Source organism: Thalassophryne amazonica, chromosome 1 (genome assembly GCF_902500255.1).
Source record: "Thalassophryne amazonica chromosome 1, fThaAma1.1, whole genome shotgun sequence".
NCBI classification, from domain to species: domain Eukaryota; kingdom Metazoa; phylum Chordata; class Actinopteri; order Batrachoidiformes; family Batrachoididae; genus Thalassophryne; species Thalassophryne amazonica.
In genome coordinates, this window is record NC_047103.1 from 92,029,518 (window position 1) to 92,049,080 (window position 19,563).

Consider the following 19,563-nt stretch of genomic DNA (forward strand, 5'->3'; position numbering starts at 1 on the left):
ATTTTTTAAATTATTGTTATTTCAGGGAACACTCATTCTGTATCATATGTTGAATGGGATCAAAAGATCCAGGAGAATTTTGAGAAGAAATTCTACATTTTCCACGATCCTCAAGACCCTGAAGATAACCATCCAGAGCTGGTGCACAAGAGGAGCATCTACAAAGACAGCGTGGGTGCTTCCAGCTCCTGGTGTGACTACCAGCTGAGACCTAACTTCCCCATCGCCATGGTGGTGGTACGTATCTAAACCTGTGGTGGTTTTTTTTTTTGTTAGATGACATAGTCACAATAGGTAATGTAAATAAAATTATTCTGCTCCCGTCACTTTTGATTCAACAGACAATCAGACTTGAATTGTCTACGCATTCCTGTTCCTATATATATATATATATATATATATATATATATATATATATATATATATATATATATATATATATATATATATATATATATATATATGCCAACTTTGGAACTTCAGCTGGAGTGAGACTCTGCGCCAGCATTGTGAGCTTGTCAAAGTTTTTTGGTAACCCTGACCCTAATTAAAAAAAAAAAAAAAAAAAAAACAGTCTTTGTTTACAAATATTTCAGCAAGCTCACCTTGCTGAAGTCAAACAAAGAAAAATGGCTGGGGTTCAAGAGGGCCCTGGTTGGGGAGTATGGAGGACGAAGGGATTTAGCCAAGCTAATGCTCCCCAGAACCATTTTCTGCAGTGAATTTGCAAGGAGAGATAGGAAGGATGAAGGCAGCTGTTTATCCAACTCTTTAGAAGCTGGACAAAATCTGTCTTCATATGTCAGCAACTTCTGGAGAGAAGAGGAACAGACTCCAGCCTAACACCGCTGAAATGATCTTGTTTTTAAATAAAAACCTGAGAAGCTCCCAAATCCCCTTCATTTTGTTCAGTTATGGTCATAATAGTCCCTAGTTGATGGCACAATCATAAAAATATTATTTCTATTATTCACTCTCACTCATCACTCATCTTCATTTTTCCGGGTTCAGGTCACAGGGGCAACAGCTCCAGCAGGGGACCCCAGACTTCCCTTTCCCATGCCACATTGACCACCTCTGACTGGGGGATCCCAAGGCATTCCCAGGCCAGTGTGGAGATATCATCTCTCCACCTAGTCCTGCATCTTCCCCGGGGTCTCCTCCCAGATGGACGTGCCTGGAATACCTCCCTAGGGAGGCATCCAGGAGGCATCCTTACCAGATGTCCGAACCACTTCAGCTGGCTCCTTTCAATGCAAAAGAGCAGCGAGTCTAATCTGAGCTCCCCACGGATGACAGAACTTCTCACCCTATCTCTAAGGGAGACACCAGCCACCCTCCTGAGCAAGCCCATTTTGGCCACTTGTACCCGCGATCTAGTTCTTTCGGTCATGACCATAGGTGAGAGTAGGAACAAAGATTGACCAGTAGATCGAGAGCTTTGCCTTTTGGGTCAGCTCCCTTTTCGTCACAACTGTAGGGTAGAGCGAATACAGTACCGCCCCCTGCTACGCCGATTCTCCGGCCAGTCTCACACTCCATTGTCCCCTCACTCATGAACAAGACCCCAAGGTACTTGAACTCCTGCACTTGGGGCAAGGCCGCTACCCGGAGTAGGCAATCCATCGGTTTCCTGCTGAGAACCACGGCCTCAGATTTAGAGGTGCTGATCCTCATCCCAGCCGCTTCACACTCATCTGCGAACCAATCCAGTGAGTGTTGGAGGTCACCGGGCGATGAAGCCAACAGGACCACATCCTCTGCAAAAAGCAGTGATGAGACCCTGAGCCCACCAAACCGGAAATCCTCCTCCCCACAGCTACGCCTTGATATTGTGTCCATGAATATCACAATATATATATTATTAATGTCTTTAAATGATTATATCATGCAAAATTTCAAGGTGCACATAGAACCCTTATTATTTAACATACATAACAATGCCTGTTTCATTGTTCCGTGGAAGTGCTATGTTAAAGAATGGCCAGCAGATGTGGCCATATTTCATTTATCAAATGCTTCGAAGCAACAATTTCAACACAGTTGCTTCATATTGATTCAGTGGTTCAAATTATGCCTGTTTCTCCATCACTAATAATTAGCAATAAAATACACCAGCGACGACAATTTTTTTGTGCATGTGCAGGGATAGACTTACAACCATGAATATTTGCAAACTAGGACACATACCCTTTAAATTAGTCTACTGTCTCAACACACAATTAGACTGATTAGGCTATGTCTGTAGTGACAGGGGCCCCCATTTTGTTAGGCAATAGATTATTCAATTTGTTAGGCTATTTATCGGCTTACCTTATCATCCAAAATTTTCTATCAAGCATCAGTGGCTGACTCAGAACCATAAGCTTCAAAGCTATGCTCAAACTCTCTCTGAACTCTTCACACGCAGCTCACGTATCAGGTGACAGGTTTTCAGTGAATCAACAATCAGAATACTGCAGTGAGAATGTTGTAAGCAGATGTTAACAGTTGTTTCGGGTGTGCGCCTTAAACCCCTCTACTTTCATTAAGAAACAATGCACTGTGGTCTGGTCTACGCTAATCTAGTCATCAACAGAAAATTAACGGGAGAAATGTTTATTTTGTCGTGACATTTTGTGCTTGTGCGTGACAGCGTGAGATTGATGCTGAAAGCATGAGTGTCATGCCAGATGCATGAGAGTTGGCAACCCTGCAAACTGTCTGGAATTAGTTTTGTTTATAAATGAAACCATGAGTGAAAAGTGCCTTACGTTTGATCTCCTCTGCCACTGTCTGCATTGTTGTTTGTGAAAAGAAAGTGAGACTACTTTGCAGCAGCGGGCAGGGTGCATAAAAACAAAAGCTCTGGCTCATTGTTTATTTTGGGTTTGTGGTCGCCTTTGAGTTTACTCAGAAGCTCTTGCAGTACTTAAACTCAACACTGGCTTATCAGTAGCCAACAGTGTACCGAGTCAATACTAAAAGTTAGCGGTTAGCGATTAGCTGTAACTTCCTCTAAAAAATTAGTGGTTTATTGGTTTAGCATTATAAAAGTTAACTTTTCAGTTTGCGGATTAGTGGTTGTGTGTGTGTATATATATATATATATATGAGAGAGAGAGAGAAAACATAATGGAAAAGATGTTAATGTCGAACAAGCTTCAACAACATTGATGTGCCAGCCTGAAGTAACAAATGATTAAAACACTGTGTGACAATATTGAAACAACAAATATAATTGTGTGTGTAGGCTCCAGAGCTGTTCACCATACAGAGAGCATGGGTGGCTCTGGAGGTAGTTGAGAAGAAGCTCCTTGGGCCTCTGGGGATGAAGACTTTAGACCCTGAGTAAGTTTTTTGTTTGAATGCAGGTGTCTGTCTGACAGACAGATTGATCTATTTTCTTTAGCAGAACAGCAGTACACATAGTGTTCTGGGGGAAAGGTGTTTGGGAAATAAAAGCTTGGAAACAAATCTTCTATAGGCTTACGGTGCATCCGATAAGTATTCACAGTGCTGCACTTTTTCCACATTTTGTGATGCTATAGCCTTATTCCAGAATGGAAGTAATTACATTTTTTCCCCTCAAAATTCTATTCACAGCACCTCATAATGACAACATGAAAAACGTTTTTTGAATTTTTTGTATTTTTTTAACTAAATAATTAAGAAATCACATTTACATAAGTATTTACACCCTTTGCTCAATACTTTGTTGATGCACATTTGGCAGCAATTACAGCCTCAAGTCTTCTTGAATATGATGCCACAAGCTTGGTGCACCTATCTATGGGCAGTTTTGTCCATTCCTCTTTGCAGCACCTCTCGAGCTCCATCGGGTTGGATGAGGAGCGGTGGTGCACAGCCATTTTCAGATCTCTCCAGAGATGTTCAATTGGATTTAGGTCTGGTCTCTGGCTGGGTCACTCAAGGACATTCACAGAGTTGTCCTGAAGCCACTATGTTGATATCTTGGCTGTGTGCTTATGGTCTTTGTCCTAGTGAAAGATGAACAGATGCCCCAGTCTGAGGTGAACAGCGCTCTGACCAGGTTTTCATCCAGGATGTCTCTGCATTCCATGTCAAATTACCCAGTTTTAAAAATATTTCCCAGTTCACTCCTCAGCTCTGTTCTGTCAATTTGATATGTCACTCACATTCTAAATTTAAGATGAAATGCCAAATATTATACCCTTGTCACACAAGAGCATGGATGGCATGAATGCCATACGAATGGTCATTTGAACAATGCCAAAAAGCTCTATTTTGGTCTCATCTGACCACATAACCTTCTCCCACACCTCCTCTGGGGATCATCCAGATGGTCACTGATGAACTTCAAACAGGCCTGGACATATTCTGGCTTGAGCCCTTGTGCCCTGCAGGATTTTAAACCATGACGGCGTAGTGTGTTACTAATGTAACTGTGGTCCCAGCTCTCTATGGGTCATTCACCAGGTCCTCCCATGTAGTTCTGGGCTTTCTCAAAATCATCCTTACCCCATGAGGCAAGATCTTGCATGGAGCCCCAGACAGAGGAAGACTGACAGTCATCTTGTGTTTATTTCGTTTTCTAATCACTACGCCAACAGTTGTTGCCTTTTCACCAAGCTGCTTGCCTGTCGTCCTGTAGCCCATCCCAGTCCTGTGCAGGTCTACAATTTTGTCCCTGGTGTCCTCAGACAGGTCTTTGGTCTTGTCCATAGTGGAAAGGTTGGAGTGTGATTGATTCAGTGTGTGGACAGGTGTCTTTTATACAGGTAACAAGTTCAAATAGGTGCAATTAATACAGGTAGAGTGCAGAATAGGAGGGCTTCTTAATCGTCTGGGGCCGACGCCGTCGTATACGACGGCTGAGACCAAGTTTTACTAAATTATAAATAACTTTTTAATGATATGAGATAGAAATGTACTTATTTTTTTTCTTTTGCTGAAAAGTTAACTCTGTGGACTTTCGAGCCAGCCATCCACCATCTTTGTACTCCTCATAGAAGCTGTGTGATGACATGTAATTGGTTCACCGTCACATGGTTTCCAAAATCCAATCGTAGGGCAGATTTTCCTCACGTGATAAACCAAAGATTGTTTTTAGGAGTGATGTGTTACTAGTTGGCCTGTTTGAATAGCCCCCTGACTGCTGGCTCCAATGCGCCCTGCGCCATTGCGCACAGCGATCAGTGAAAGTGAGAAGACGGAGGGCCTCTGATGACGATCTCATGTGCTCAAACAAAGAGTGTGTGAGTATCAGGATTGCTCCACTAGTTTGCCTGTGAATGTTATTGGATAAGCCTGTGGCAAGCTCTCTTGCTTCAGCATAAAGCACTGTTTACCATATCAATGGAGTGAGGAGGAGGGGCTGCTCCTCAGAGTGTAAATGGGCCCCAAACTGTGAAAGTTGCTTTCAGAGCAGGAGAGAACAAACACACAGTCAACTTCATAGAAGTACAAGTTTGTGATGTGACCTTTGTGTAATAGGAAACAGAAACTGCTTTGAGATGAAGACAAACAAAACGCATAGACCATTTTGTATATATTGTTCAAAATGTGCATTTGTGTTTATTGTTTGGATTTTAAAAAAAGGATTCAAAAGAATTTTATTGTCATATGCACATAGGAACATGTTCCCTGCACAATGAAATGTGTTTACTGCATTTTACCCATCCTAATTGCCAGTTAGGAGCAGAGGTCGCCTTTTTGGCGCCCGGGGAACAGCTCCAGATGTACATCCCTGCCTTAGGTCATGAGCAGGGCTGAGCAAACCTTGACCAGCCTCATGACAAACAGACAACACACACATAACACACACAACACACATAAGCCAGCCCGGTACATGAACACAAAAGCACACACAAGGTAAAAATTGGGAAGAAAAACCTCCAGTGCTGCTGCGTTGAACCACGCAGCAGCCCTGAAGAAAAAAAAACCCATCGCACAGATAACAGTGACAATCACACAAAAACAGACGACAGCCGAGACTTGAATGTGTTCAGACAGACAGCCCGGAAGGCCGCCCTTGGCACCATCAACAGCCTTATCTGTCCATCCTGGGGGGGAGGGGGGCTCCCAGTCCTGAATCAGTCCTCAAGGTCCCACAGTCAACATCTCAGGACTGGGATAAGACAAAGAGGCGGGGAAGACAAGGAAGTGAGGCATCAAAAGTGTTCTTCGGAGGAGGATTTTATCCCAGCGGCCTTGAAGAGCAGCTGGTGTTTGGGAACCAAATAGATATCTAGATTAGCAGACGCCTGAAAGATTCCACAGTCTGAAACAGAGTGGCTTCCAATACATCTGAATAGAGAAGAGGAGATGTGGTCATTACTGACCATTACTGATCAAAGCAGTTTTCCAGTGCAGCCATTCTCCCCGAGATGGATTCCAACGTGCGGTTAACACTCGCCGACTGAGCTGACACTGCCCTTCCAATTGAATCAGTCATCAATCATGTGGGGCAGCCTGGACGGGCCAATTAGTGCCGCTTCCACCTTCTTAATTTTCTGGTAAACAAGTGCTATGGCCGCTCCACACAGCAGAAACCCGGTCACCACAGCTCCAAATAAGTAGACATTTTCAACGTCCTCCACAGACAACGTGTACAGGCACATGACTTGCCACCTCTTCCAACTATCCATCACGTACCCAGCCACATGTGTCCCGGCAGGACAGGTCGGGTCCTCCGCTCCCGAGTGTCTTGTAGAAAAAATAGTGTCAATTGCACTCAGAGACCACTTGATCAGATCCATTTTGCCATTTTCCAGAAGAGCAGAGCTGGCAGCCTCACAGACAACACGCTACAGAAGCAGGAAAGATAAGGAGGGAGGAGGGAGGAAAAATGCGACTGTCTTGACCGAGAGCAAGAAGGCAACCTTTTTGTTGTACAGTCTTTCACACAAGACCTCAAATTACCTTTATAAAGTGTCAAAACAGTTGTTTATTGTAGTTTGCTGTGTGTTTTGAATAAATGTGTGTGGAAAATTATTTTTCACTTTACTTTTTCCTTTCTTATTTCTGATTGTAAACCTTTATTACACTTATATACCACTGCTATAGCATATCAGGCCTGTATGGTAGAGTGGCCAGATGGAAGCCACTCCTTAGTAAAAGGCACATGGCAGCCCACCTGGAGTTTGCAAAAAGGCACCTGAAGGATTCTCAGACCACGAGAGACAAAATTCTCTGGTCTGATGATACAAAGATATACCTCTTTGGAATGAAAGCCAGGCGTCATGTTTGGGGGAAACCAGGCACCATCTCTACAGTGAAGGATGGTGGTGGCAGCATCATGTGAGTTTGAGAAGTGCTGCAAAGAGGAATGGGCAAAAGACAGATGCTCTAAGCTTGTGCCATCATATTCAAGAAGACTTGAGGCTGTAATTGCTGCCAAAGGTGCATCAACAAAGTATTTTGCAAAGGGTGTGATTACTTATGTACATGTAATTTTAGTTTTTTTATTTTTAATAAATCTGCAAAAATTTAAAAATGTTTTTTTTCATGTCATTATGGGGTGTTGTAAGTACAATTTTGAGGAAAAATGAATTTACTACAGTTTGGAATAAGGCTGCAACATAACGAAATCTGGAAAAAGCGAAGTGCTGTGAATACTTTCTAGATGGACTGTACACTACTTTTGTGAGACTTTGGTGAACCCATTCCTAGCACCAAAACATGAATAAGGGTGTATTCACAATAAATATTTGAAGAATTTCTAAAAAGTCATTTCATTTATTCAGATTTAGAGCTAAAATATTTCAACATGTAGTGTTCTTGACAAATATGTGACACATCCTTTGAAAACTGGGGTTGTTTTGAACATTTTGATGTGCAACACATGGGCATTATACTTAAAACATCAAAGTATTGTAAAGTATTATAAAATCTAGCAAATACCCCTTGACCTCAGAGGCTTGAAATAGAGCATCCTGTTAATCTATTTATAAAGCAAGCAACATCTGTGTGTGGGTATGTGGCTTGCATATCGCTCTGGCTGTTTGTCAGATCGACCTTAGTTTTTGCATGGCACGATGATGTGCATCCTTTATTATGAAACTTTTTGGGATTAATTTTCAAAACTTTTATTTTGAAACCTTTATTTTGATTAACATTCATACTTCCAAGATGGTGTGGCTCACTGTTGTAACTGGTAGCAAAGTTAAACAACATCAGATAGTTTGTGGTGCTCGCACCGTTTTACAATAAAACATTTAATGCCAACATCTCAGCAACTACTTTTCCTGTGAAAGGCATGCTGTCAGTGTTCCTTGCGACTGAGTGTAATTTGACAACAATGATGAGACGTTAGATAAAATAACACCAACACATTTTCCACTATTTGTACGTTTCAGTAAGTACATAAGCTGAATAAAATCTAAGGGGCCCTTCACACATAGTGTGAAGTTTGGTCGACATCTGGTCGAAAACAGCAAAACAGCGTGAAACGGTTCAAAACATTGTGCTGGCAGGCAGGTGTGCACGAGCTCGGTGCGACAGTTCGTGCACGCCATGGTGTCTGTCAAGCAGGAACAATGCAAGGTGCACCACATGATCACGCCGCTCATGTGGAATAAATAAAAAATAAAACCAGCCGGTACCTGTAGGACCACATCACGCCGCTCATGTGGAATAAAAAAAGAAAAAACATACCACCCACGGGACACAGACTAATATCAGGAAGGACATGGAAGTATCACACACAAAAAAATAAATTAAATCACACACCATGTAAAACCACCGCATTTATCGAGCGAACAATACAAATATGATCCGTCTGTTCCTCTGGTGATGACTCATGGTCACAGACATACAGTCATGAAATGACATGAATGAGAAGCAGTGTGTGCTGATGTCCACAACTACTGGTCTGGTGCGTACAGTTGGCCGCTCGTGTTCTGCCCCACACGTGTGTCTTGTGGATGGCACGCCGCAGCACAGACACTGCATCATGTGGAACAGAGCTCACGTGGGTGACGTGATGGTCAGATCGCCTGCTGTGTGTTCTGATCTGATGGCGGTTTCAACCTGGCAGGCTGTCATTGTCCGCTCTGTGCACGTGCTCGCTCGCTGCAGCTTGTTGCCACGGTGATATATGTTTTTATTTATATCCACTTAAGTACAGCAATCAGACACACGCAGTAGACAGGTTTTAGTTCATGTCCGTCCAAACACAGTAGGTGTTGCCTTGCTGGGATGTCCAGAATGACAGATCACCACAGCTGCTTCTGTCAGTTCTCAGCTCACACACCAAAGCCTCACTTTTGTGGAACTTAGACAAATTTCACAGCAGTACAACATTGGCCGCCTGCAGTCTGCTCTCGTGTGAAGAATGCGACTGGCCACACATTTTCTAAGTGCCATGTGAGTGGTGTTAGATGTTCGTGTGTGTCACCTGGAACCTGGCCGACACCTGCCGCGAGAGGGTGTGATGGGTTCGCACAGCGCACACTTTGTCTTTCAGCCACTGGTGTGCGCAAATAGTTGTGGCAACAGGTGTACGAGGCATTGGAAGCAGGGACGACATTACACGGTTTACTTATTTACTTATTCCTGCGTCATGTGCACTAAGTGCGTACTTCGCCCAAAATTCGCACTATGTGTGAAGGGGCCCTTATATTTTCCCACAATTTCTATAACGTTTCATGAAGTACATAAGCTGACTAAAATAAAATTTGCTGTGAGTTCAAGTTTAATAAACTGTGTTCAGGAAGTGGGATACTGATTTGCTGTTTCAAATATTCTAAATGTCTAACTTTATGTTTAACTTTATCTGACTCTCTTCTAATCTGTTTAATGGGAATCATTTTATTTTCATATAATTGATAATAAAACTATTTTTTTATTTTTAAAACAATATGAAATACTATATTCAAATAATAATATAATATACCATAAGTACACCTCTTTGTACATCCCACCTTCAAACACAGCCTTATATGACCATCCATGAGAAATCAACTTAAGCTCCCAGTTGTTTTCTATAGGAATACAAACTTCCTACAGGCACTGCACTAATTGTTTTAATATGTTGTTCTCCTGCAGCGACATGGTGTACTCTGGTATCTATGACAACAGCCTGGATAACACAAACTTCAATCAAGCCAAAGGCTTCAACTATCACCAAGGCCCAGTTAGCAAACCTGTGCCCCTTTAAACAGTGCTTCTTCTTTCTACCACCATGTGGTAATTCTGCTTTGTTTTTGGGTTTTTTTTTAGGAATGGTTGTGGCCTTTAGGGTATTTCCTACGTGCCAAACTCTATTTTGCCAAGCAGTTGGGAAAGGAGCCATATGACGAAACAGTTTGTCAGGTGAAAACCATCCTATCTCGTCACTCTGTCCACTTGGAGAGGTAAGAAGTGTTACTCACCAAGCTCTATGTACATTGACTGACAGATATGACAAACGGTTGGCAGAAGATGTTTGCAATTAATCTCTTTGCAGAAGAACAGTCCTCATCTGCAGGGTGCTAGTGCTTCTTGTCTTACTCTGTGGTTGTAATAGTTGGATGATAACCAGTAACCTAAATCAACAACAAGATGCCTCATGTCTGTTTAGAGGATCCTTGTGTACCGCTGGAACTACTTTGTGGCAAACAAGTGGTTACTTAGGGCGCCTCAGATGTGAAACATCACCTACATTTTGTTCATGGGGCATGTTTCTTTACACGTGATCCAGCAAGCATGTGCCTCAGTGCAGGGGTAGATCCAGACATTTTTGGTGGGGAGCTTCTGATTCATTGCCACTAGACAATCCACTGAGCAGAGTCCACTCATTCAAGGAATGACAGCATAATACGAGCAAAGCACCGCGCAGCAGCACAAAGCTTGCTCATGGTACAGGGAGTCCCAAATAGGAAGTGCCAAATTTTGAGTCCACAGTGAAACAGAAAATGTCAAATGCCAACACTTGGATTGACAGACGAGATCCCATAGAATCTTGTGAGGACTCAGTGGCAAGTTTACACTGAAACAGAAAGTTCCAAATTTTGAGTCCACAGTGAAACAGGAAATGTCAAAAGTTCTAATCCACCAATTATCCAAGAAAAATGTTTGCCTCAGATTTGAACTGAACACGTCGTTTGAACCATGGACTAATAATGACACCAAAGTTATACTGGTGAGCAAATAACCGTGTTTTATGTCAGAAATGAGGTCTCGGTTGTTAAAAGCAGCATTTCTCCTTTAATTTGGGTTGTTTGACAGATTGGCCAGGTATCTCCAACCCCCCCCCCCCCCCCCCAAAAAAAAAACAACAAAAAACTTTAATCTATAATCGTATCATGCAGATCATAGAAGTTTATCCTACTTCTATGGACAGATGATACGGTGTAAAAAAATATTTCATATTGTTGAACACAGTGAGATATGTTCAGTTGTTTTTTTTTAAAATAGTGACTAAGAAATTGTTGCAAACATTAGGTTATCAAACTTAAAAACTTGCTCTTGTTTTATTTTATTTTATTCATATTTTTTCTTAGCATGTTTTATTTTTTCTTTTTGTCTGGTGTGGTGGGGGAAAGATGCATACCCCCAGATCCAACACTGCTCTCAATCTACTGGTCAATCTTCATTCCTACTCTCACCTATGGTCATGGGGGTTGGGGTCATGACCAAAAGAACTAGATCGCGGGTACGAGCGGCTGAAATGTCTCCAGTGACCTTGCCCTACCCCCGTCACTCTTATCCCGTGCATCCATTTGATTTGAAAGAAGGATTTGACTAGTTATTTAAAATTGAACACAATTACGCCAGTGGCTAGACCACCACACAGAGATTTATTAAACAGAATTTAAATGTAACCAAATGTAATAGAAGTTGAATATAACGGAATGAGTAGGATGAATTTTATCATACCCAGAAGTTCTGAGGGTCCCAGGAGCTGAGAGCTTCCAACCAGCAGTTTGGTATTCCAGCAAGCTGACAGCAACGAGGAACCTTGAGCAATGGCCGGGGACCTCCTTTATACAGTACTGTTCAGAATAATAGTAGTGCTATGTGACTAAAAAGATTAATCCAGGTTTTGAGTATATTTCCTATTGTTACATGGGAAACAAGGTACTAGTAGATTCAGTAGATTCTCACAAATCATGATATGCACACTCTTAAGGCTAATAGTAGTGTGGCATTCAGTCAGTGAGTTCGTCAGTTTTGTGGAACAAACAGGTGTGAATCAGGTGTCCCCTATTTAAGGATGAAGCCAGCACCTGCTTTTCTCTTTGAAAGCCTGAGGAAAATGGGACGTTCAAGACATTGTTCAGAAGAACAGCGTAGTTTGATTAAAAAGTTGATTGGAGAGGGGAAAACTTATATGCAGGTGCAAAAAATTATAGCTGTTCATCTACAATGATCTCCAATGCTTTAAAATGGACAAAAAAAACAGACACGTGGAAGAAAATGGAAAACAACCATCAAAATGGATAGAAGAATAACCAGAATGGCAAAGGCTCACCCATTGATCAGCTCCAGGATTATCAAAGACAGTCTGGAATTACCTGTAAGTGCTGTGACAGTTAGAAGATGCCTGTGTGAATCTAATTTATTTGTAAGAATCTCCCGCAAAGTCCCTCTGTTAAATAAAAGACATGTGCAGAAGAGGTTACAATTTACCAAAGAACACATCAACTGCCCTAAAGAGAAATGGAGGAATATTTTGTGGACTGATGAGAGTAAAATTGTTCTTTTTGGGTCCAAGGGCCACAGACAGTTTGTGAGACGACCCACAAACTCTGAATTCAAGCCACAGTTCACAGTGAAGACAGTGAAGCATGGTGGTGCAAGCATCATGATATGGGCGTGTTTCTCCTACTATGGTGTTGGGCCTATATATCGCATACCAGGTATCATGGATCAGTTTGGATATGTCAAAATACTTGAAGAGGTCATGTTGCCTTATGCTGAAGAGGACATGGGTGAAATGGGTGTTTCAACAAGACAATGACCCCAAGCACACTAGTAAATGTGCAAAATCTTGGTTCCAAACCAACAAAATTAATGCCTCACAGATGTGAAGAAATCATGAAAAACTGTGGTTATACAACTAAATACTAGTTTAGTGATTCACAGGATCGCTAACAAAGCAGTTTGAACATAATACTTTTGAGTTTGTAGCATCAACAGCAGATGCTACTATTATTGTGAACACCCCCTTTTCTACTTTTTTTTACTAATAGCCCAATTTCATAGCCTTAAGAGTGTGCATATCATGAATGCTTGGTCTTGTTGGATTTGTGAGAATCTACTGAATCTAATGGTACCTTGTTTCCCATGTAAGAATAGGAAATATACTCAAAACCTGGATTAATCTTTTTAGTCACATAGCGCTACTATTATTCTGAACACTACTGTACATATCCAACCCCTATGCTAATAAAATGATTCATGCTAAACTAGGGTGTTGTCCTTCATCTGAATGGTCTTCAATAGTTTGGATGGTCTGCGATTATTTCCAGGTATACATGCATACATGTGTTTGCTGTGTGCTTGCTCTAGGGGTTGGTAAGGTTAGTCCTTACTTGTGTGATGCAGCTTTTGGCAGGGTATAAAATAAATAAATTGAATTGTGTGTGTCAGAGTGACATTTTATTGCGGCCAGCCTAAGGCACACCTGTGCAGTAATCATGCTGTCTCATCAGCATCTTGATATGCCACACCTGTGAGGTGGGAAAGATTATCTCGGTAAAGGAGAACTGCTCACTATCACAGATTTAGACAGATTTGTGAACAATATTTGAGTGAAATAAGTCTTTTGTGTTTATAGAAAATGTTTTATATCTTTGAGTTCAGATCATGAAAAATGGGAGCAAAAATAAAAGTGTTGCATTTATATTTTTGTTCAGTGTATGTTGCTTGAAATGATCATTTTGTGTGAAATGGCACCATTATTCTCAATGATGTCATCTTTCAGGTCACAATGGAAGGGTCTCCCTGAACTGACCAACAAGAATGGCCAGTACTGTCCCTTTAGCTGTGAGAGCCATGCATCATCCGCTGCTACAGTCCTGGAAGTCCTGTATGACCTGTATGATCCCCTACAGCACCAAGACTACTGACCCTCCACCTGGCGACACGCAATGCCTCTTTCATCAACTAACAGTAAAAGATAGAAACGGTAGCTCAGATGGGACAGTCACATGGACATTTTCATGATAAATTTTTTATCCCAAGAAGTCATTGTGTTTAGCTGCTAAGCTCCTCTCAGCAACATGTGGTATATGCAGCATTAAAGACAGTAGTGAAGTCAGAAAACCCTCAATGTGAGCTAAAAAGTGGGTGCTTACTTAATCACCTCAGAAAATAATATGGCTGCCTGCAGTAACGTATGAGCAAATGTTTCAGATGAGTGTATTTCTAGTATTTGTAGTTAATGTCAGCTATTGCGGACATCTTTGTAAAAACGTATGCTAGCAACTTCACTAAAACAGAAAAGAGTGCGAAAACAAAGCACATACAGAAGTAAATGATTTATTTAAAGGAATTTATTCTTTCATTTTCATGTGGTGGAAGCCGGGGGGTGGTGGTGGGGGTGATTAGTGGAGCCTATCCCAACAGTGAATGGTCAAGAGGGGGAACACTCTGGACAGGATGTGTCACAGGGCTGGCACATGTAGAAAGACAAACACATTCACACACTCACTCACACATTCAACTTAGAGTCACCAGTTCACCTAAACTGCAGAGCTTAAGAAGTGGGAGAAATCCGGGGCACCTAGAGGGAACCCACGTGAACATGGGGAGAACATGCAAATTCCACACAGAAATGACCAGGTCAAAACAAACCTGGGACCTTCTCACTTGAAGCAATAGAGCTACTCACATTTACACCACAATGCTACCCTGGCTAAAATGCATTTCATATAATTCAGTTTGAATGCTTTTTTTCCCCAGTAAGTTCATCAAAGCCAGAACACCATGACTGGAGTTAAGTGTTGTCAAGTCAAATAAATTGAAGCATTAATTTTCCGGAAGCGTTTCTAAGCAACAAACCCAACCTGATTACATATTCACATCATTTTGTCTGAATTGGAGTTAATAATTTCCTACTTGCCGAGATGTCATGAATGCAGCATTATATCTCAGTGAACAAGATAAACCGACTGTAGTAATATGTAGTACTGTAATACTGTCCTCTTGTGGTGGAACACAGGAGCCACTAATCCAAGTGTAATAAATATGGCATGTTTGATTGGAAGCACTGAAATGGCATTCTGTTTTCTTGTGATGAATCAGTATTGTGATTTTAATTGATGCTGCTTCATGTTTCTGTGGGGATACAAATTAATTCAAATTAATCTTACTCAAAAATTGTAAGAACTGTCCCCCCACCGCCTATATATATATATATATATATATATATATATATATATATATATATATATATATATATATATATATATATATATATATATATATATATATATAGTAGTGTTCAGAATAATAGTGCTGTGTGACTAAAAAGATTAATCCAGGTTTTGAGTATATTTCTTATTGTTACATGGGAAACAAGGTACCATTAGATTCAGTAGATTCTCACAAATCCAACAAGACCAAGCATTCATGATATGCACACTGTTAAGGCTATGAAATTGGGCTACTAGTAAAAAAAGTAGAAAAGGGGGTGTTCACAATAATAGTAGCATCTGCTGTTGACGCTACAAACTCAGAACTATTATGTTCAAACTGCTTTTTTAGCAATCCTGTGAATCACTAAACTAGTATTTAGTTGTATAACCACAGTTTTTCATGATTTCTTCACATCTGTGAGGCATTAATTTTGTTGGCTTGGAACCAAGATTTTGCTGGTTTACTAGTGTGCTTGGGGTCATTGTCTTGTAGAAACACCCATTTCAAGGGCATGTCCTCTTCAAGTATTTTGACATATCCAAACTGATCCATGGTATGCGATATACAGGCCCAACACCATAGTAGGAGAAACATGCCCATATCATGATGCTTGCACCACCATGCTTCACTAGCTTCATTGAGAACTGTGGCTTGAATTCAGAGTTTGCGGGTCGTCTCACAAACTGTCTGCGGCCCTTGGACCCAAAAAGAACAATTTTACTCTCATCAGTCCACAAAATATTCCTCCATTTCTCTTTAGGCCAGTTGATGTGTTCTTTGGCAAATTGTAACCTCTTCTGCAAATGTCTTTTATTTAACAGAGGGACTTTGCGGGGGATTCTTACAAATAAATTAGCTTCACACAGGTGTCTTCTAACTGTCACAGCACTTACAGGTAACTCCAGACTGTCTTTGATCATCCGGGAGCTGATCAATGGGTGAGCCTTTGCCATTCTGGTTATTCCTCTATCCATTTTGATGGTTGTTTTCCATTTTCTTCCACGCGTCTCTGGTTTTTGTGTCCATTTTAAAGCATTGGCGATCATTGTAGATGAACAGCCTATAATTTTTGGCACCTGCGTATGTTTTCCCCTCTCCAATCAACTTTTTATTCAAACTACGCTGTTCTTCTGAACAATGTCTTGAACGTCCCATTTTCCTTAGGCTTTCAAAGAGAAAAGCATGTTCAACAGGTGCTGGCTTCATCCTTAAATAGGGGACACCTGATTCACACCTGTTTGTTCCACAAAACTGACAAACTCACTGACTGAACGCCACACTACTATTATTGTGAACACCCCCTTTTCTACTTTTTTTTTTTACTAATAGCCCAATTTCATAGCCTTAAGAGTGTGCATATCATGAATGCTTGGTCTTGTTGGATTTGTGAGAATCTACTGGTACCTTGTTTCCCATGTAACAATAAGAAATATACTCAAAACCTGGATTAATCTTTTTAGTCACATAGCACTACTATTATTCTGAACACTACTGTATATATATGAGACAATAGTTTGGATGGTCTGCGATTATTTCCAAGTATACATGCATATATGTTAATAGGCTTCATTTAACACCCAGTGCAAAGCATCATGGTAATCCAACCTGTGTGTCACTGTTACCTTGGCCCAAGAATCAGTTAAAGTTGATTACTTGGAAACTGCGTATCTCTGGGGACAATTACTTTTTCACACTGGACTTGTTAATGCTGGATAACACATAAAATGTAAAATAAATTAGTATTTTGTTTTGATCTATTAACTCATTTATTCATTTTCGATACCTGTTTCCTCCAATGAAGTGTCATAGGGGGCTGGAGCCTATCCCAGCCATCACAGGGAGTGAGGCATTAAGGTTTTTTTTTTCTTTGTTTTGTGTTGCATTTCTGGCACATGCAAAATGGTGTCGAGGTCTGTTAGAAAAGTGTCCGACCTTTTTATTTTTTGCAAAAACCTTATGGATTTGAATCACGTGTGATTGCATCAGCCAAGCTTGAACCTTCGTGCGCATGCGTGAGTTTTTTCACGCCTGTCGGTTGCGTCATTCGCCTGTGAGCAGGCTTTGAGTGAGCACTGGTCCTCCCCCTCGTTGGATTTTCATTGTGAGGGAAATGTCTGAATGGCTGGAGCAGCACTGCATCAAATTTTTCCAGAAACTGTGAGAGACAGCCAGGTGGACACCATTCGGAAAATTCAGATGGCTTTCAGGGACGATTTTATGGGCATCACACAGATTAAGGAGTGTTACAGCCGGTTTAAAGACAGCGCACAATGGCGGAGGGCGCGCCGCGCTCCGAGCGGCGATCGACAGGCTGAAACGACCAGATCATTTCCAAACTGAATGCTGTGTTGATCCGGAACGTCGTCTGACTACCAGAGAAAAAGGTGGACATCAGCACTTTTCCAGCACATTCCACTGTTAAAGGAGATTTTGTCATGAAAACAGGAGCGGAGGAATTCGCCACGGAGCCGGTAATGGCGTGGAACGAAAGCACCTCCGTGTTGGTCTCACAGGACATGTGACATGCCCAGATCTTCGACAATTTCTCGGATACTCACTCGACTGAAAAGCCACCCAAAGCCGTCTGAATCTTCCGAATGGTGGAAGAGCTGGGTATGTCCCGTGAGACTTCCAACATGGAGGTGCTTTTTGTTCTGCGCCATTTTGCGGCTCCATCCTGACGTGCGAATTCTGCCACACGCCTTTCATTACATAATCTCCTGTAACAGTGTAATGTGCCGAAAAAGTGCTATGTCCACCTCTCTTGCCATTTCTCTGGTAGTCAGACGACGTCCCGGATCAACACAGCCTTCACTTTGGAAATGATCTGGTCGTTTCAGCTTGCCGATGGCCGCTCGAAGCGCGGCGCACCCTCAGCCGCTGTGGGCCATCTTTAATCCGGTTGTAATGCTCCTTAATCTGTGTGATGCCCATAAGATCTTCACCGAAAGCCATCTGAATTTTCCGAATGGTTTCCACCTGGCTGTCTCTCACAGTTTCTGAAAAAATTTTGATGCAGCAAAGCGGCAGTCGCTCAGCCATTTTCCTGACAATAAAAATCCGCCGAGGGGGCTGGACCACTCCTCCCACAAAGCGTGCTCACAGGCGAATGACGCAACCGACAGGCGTGAAAAAACTCACACATGTGCAGGAAGGTTCAAGCTTGGCTGATGCCAGTGGCGGTCCGAGAGTGATTTACTCCCCGGGTGAAACCCCCTGCGTGCCCCCCCCCCCCCCCCCACGCACACTAACATTGCCACCACCTCCGCCCCACCACCCATGAAAACACTAACTTCGTCCAGAACACCCACAATCCCACAAATTAACTCACAACAGCTATTTTCAAGAACAAATTTCCGGTTTTAATGACTACTGCAATAACAAACACAAAGAAATTGGCACAGTCTAATGTGTCATCATCCATGGACTTATCTGCAGTGATCATCTCAAAAGTTAGCAGGAGGGCATCATAATTGTTTGCCACAGTGCTCACTATCCGTGATGTGAAATTCCATCGAGTAGGAGCATTTCTGGGCAACCTTGAGCAGCCTGCAGACTCAAGAAAAGACATCCTCTTTGTGGATTTTGAGAAAAATGTGGCAAACCCAGAGAGTGATGCAAAAAATATTCTGCACTCAGATAAGCATTTAGCCCCCTGAGACAGAACCAGATTCAGTCTGTGTGCATAGCAATGCACAAACATTACACTGGGGGCTATTGCTTTAACTTTGGCCTGCAAACCATTGAGAGCTGAAGCCATGACAGCAGCCATGGCTTCTTCATAAGGAAGACTATCAAATGGCTTTGCCAAAATCCGGTCCACAACATTCAAATTGTCTGCCATTATGTGCAGCTTGCTACCTAGCTAGCTCACTAGCTGGGACTGACGTGAGGCTAGTGTGAAGTTTGTCCGCCTGTGAGTGCTTTGTGACGGTGGAGGAGCTCAGCAGCACCCGCTGCTCGGTCGGGACAGAAACTGCGATAGAAGTCAGAAAGAGTGATAGAAGTCAGTCTCCAAACGCTACAAAAAACACCAGAAATAGAAGCTCGATTTGTCGCTAGTCGTTTTTAACAAAGAAAATGCCGCTAAGAGGATTAGGAAAGTCTCCGGTTCAACTCAGAACAGAATGAAAATTAAAAAATGCTCCCACGGATGTTTACACCAAAAGATCGCTGATTCGCTCATTTCGCTGTCAATCAAAAAGGGATTCAGCCTCAGACAGATCATCCAATCATCATGCAGAAGCTGAGCGT

General features: G+C 41.9%; 1 protein-coding gene across 2 annotated transcripts in view; it reads left to right on the forward strand.

Annotated features, from left to right (window-relative positions):
* The window catches only part of LOC117512550 (glycogen debranching enzyme-like), a 279,336-nt gene extending 265,073 nt beyond the window's left edge, over nucleotides 1-14,263 (forward strand). Inside the window, exons 29-33 of one of the 2 annotated variants that reach the window (XM_034172666.1) lie at nucleotides 26-237; nucleotides 3,233-3,330; nucleotides 10,012-10,099; nucleotides 10,186-10,319; nucleotides 13,874-14,263. In XM_034172666.1, coding sequence (XP_034028557.1) covers nucleotides 26-237; nucleotides 3,233-3,330; nucleotides 10,012-10,099; nucleotides 10,186-10,319; nucleotides 13,874-14,018 — 677 coding nt within the window. In that variant the 3' untranslated portion in view covers nucleotides 14,019-14,263. Of the gene's footprint in view, nucleotides 1-25; nucleotides 238-3,232; nucleotides 3,331-10,011; nucleotides 10,100-10,185; nucleotides 10,320-13,873 lie in introns of those variants that run through there. The other variant, XR_004561327.1, reaches the window with a different exon arrangement.
* The last annotated feature ends 5,300 nt before the right edge of the window (nucleotides 14,264-19,563 follow it).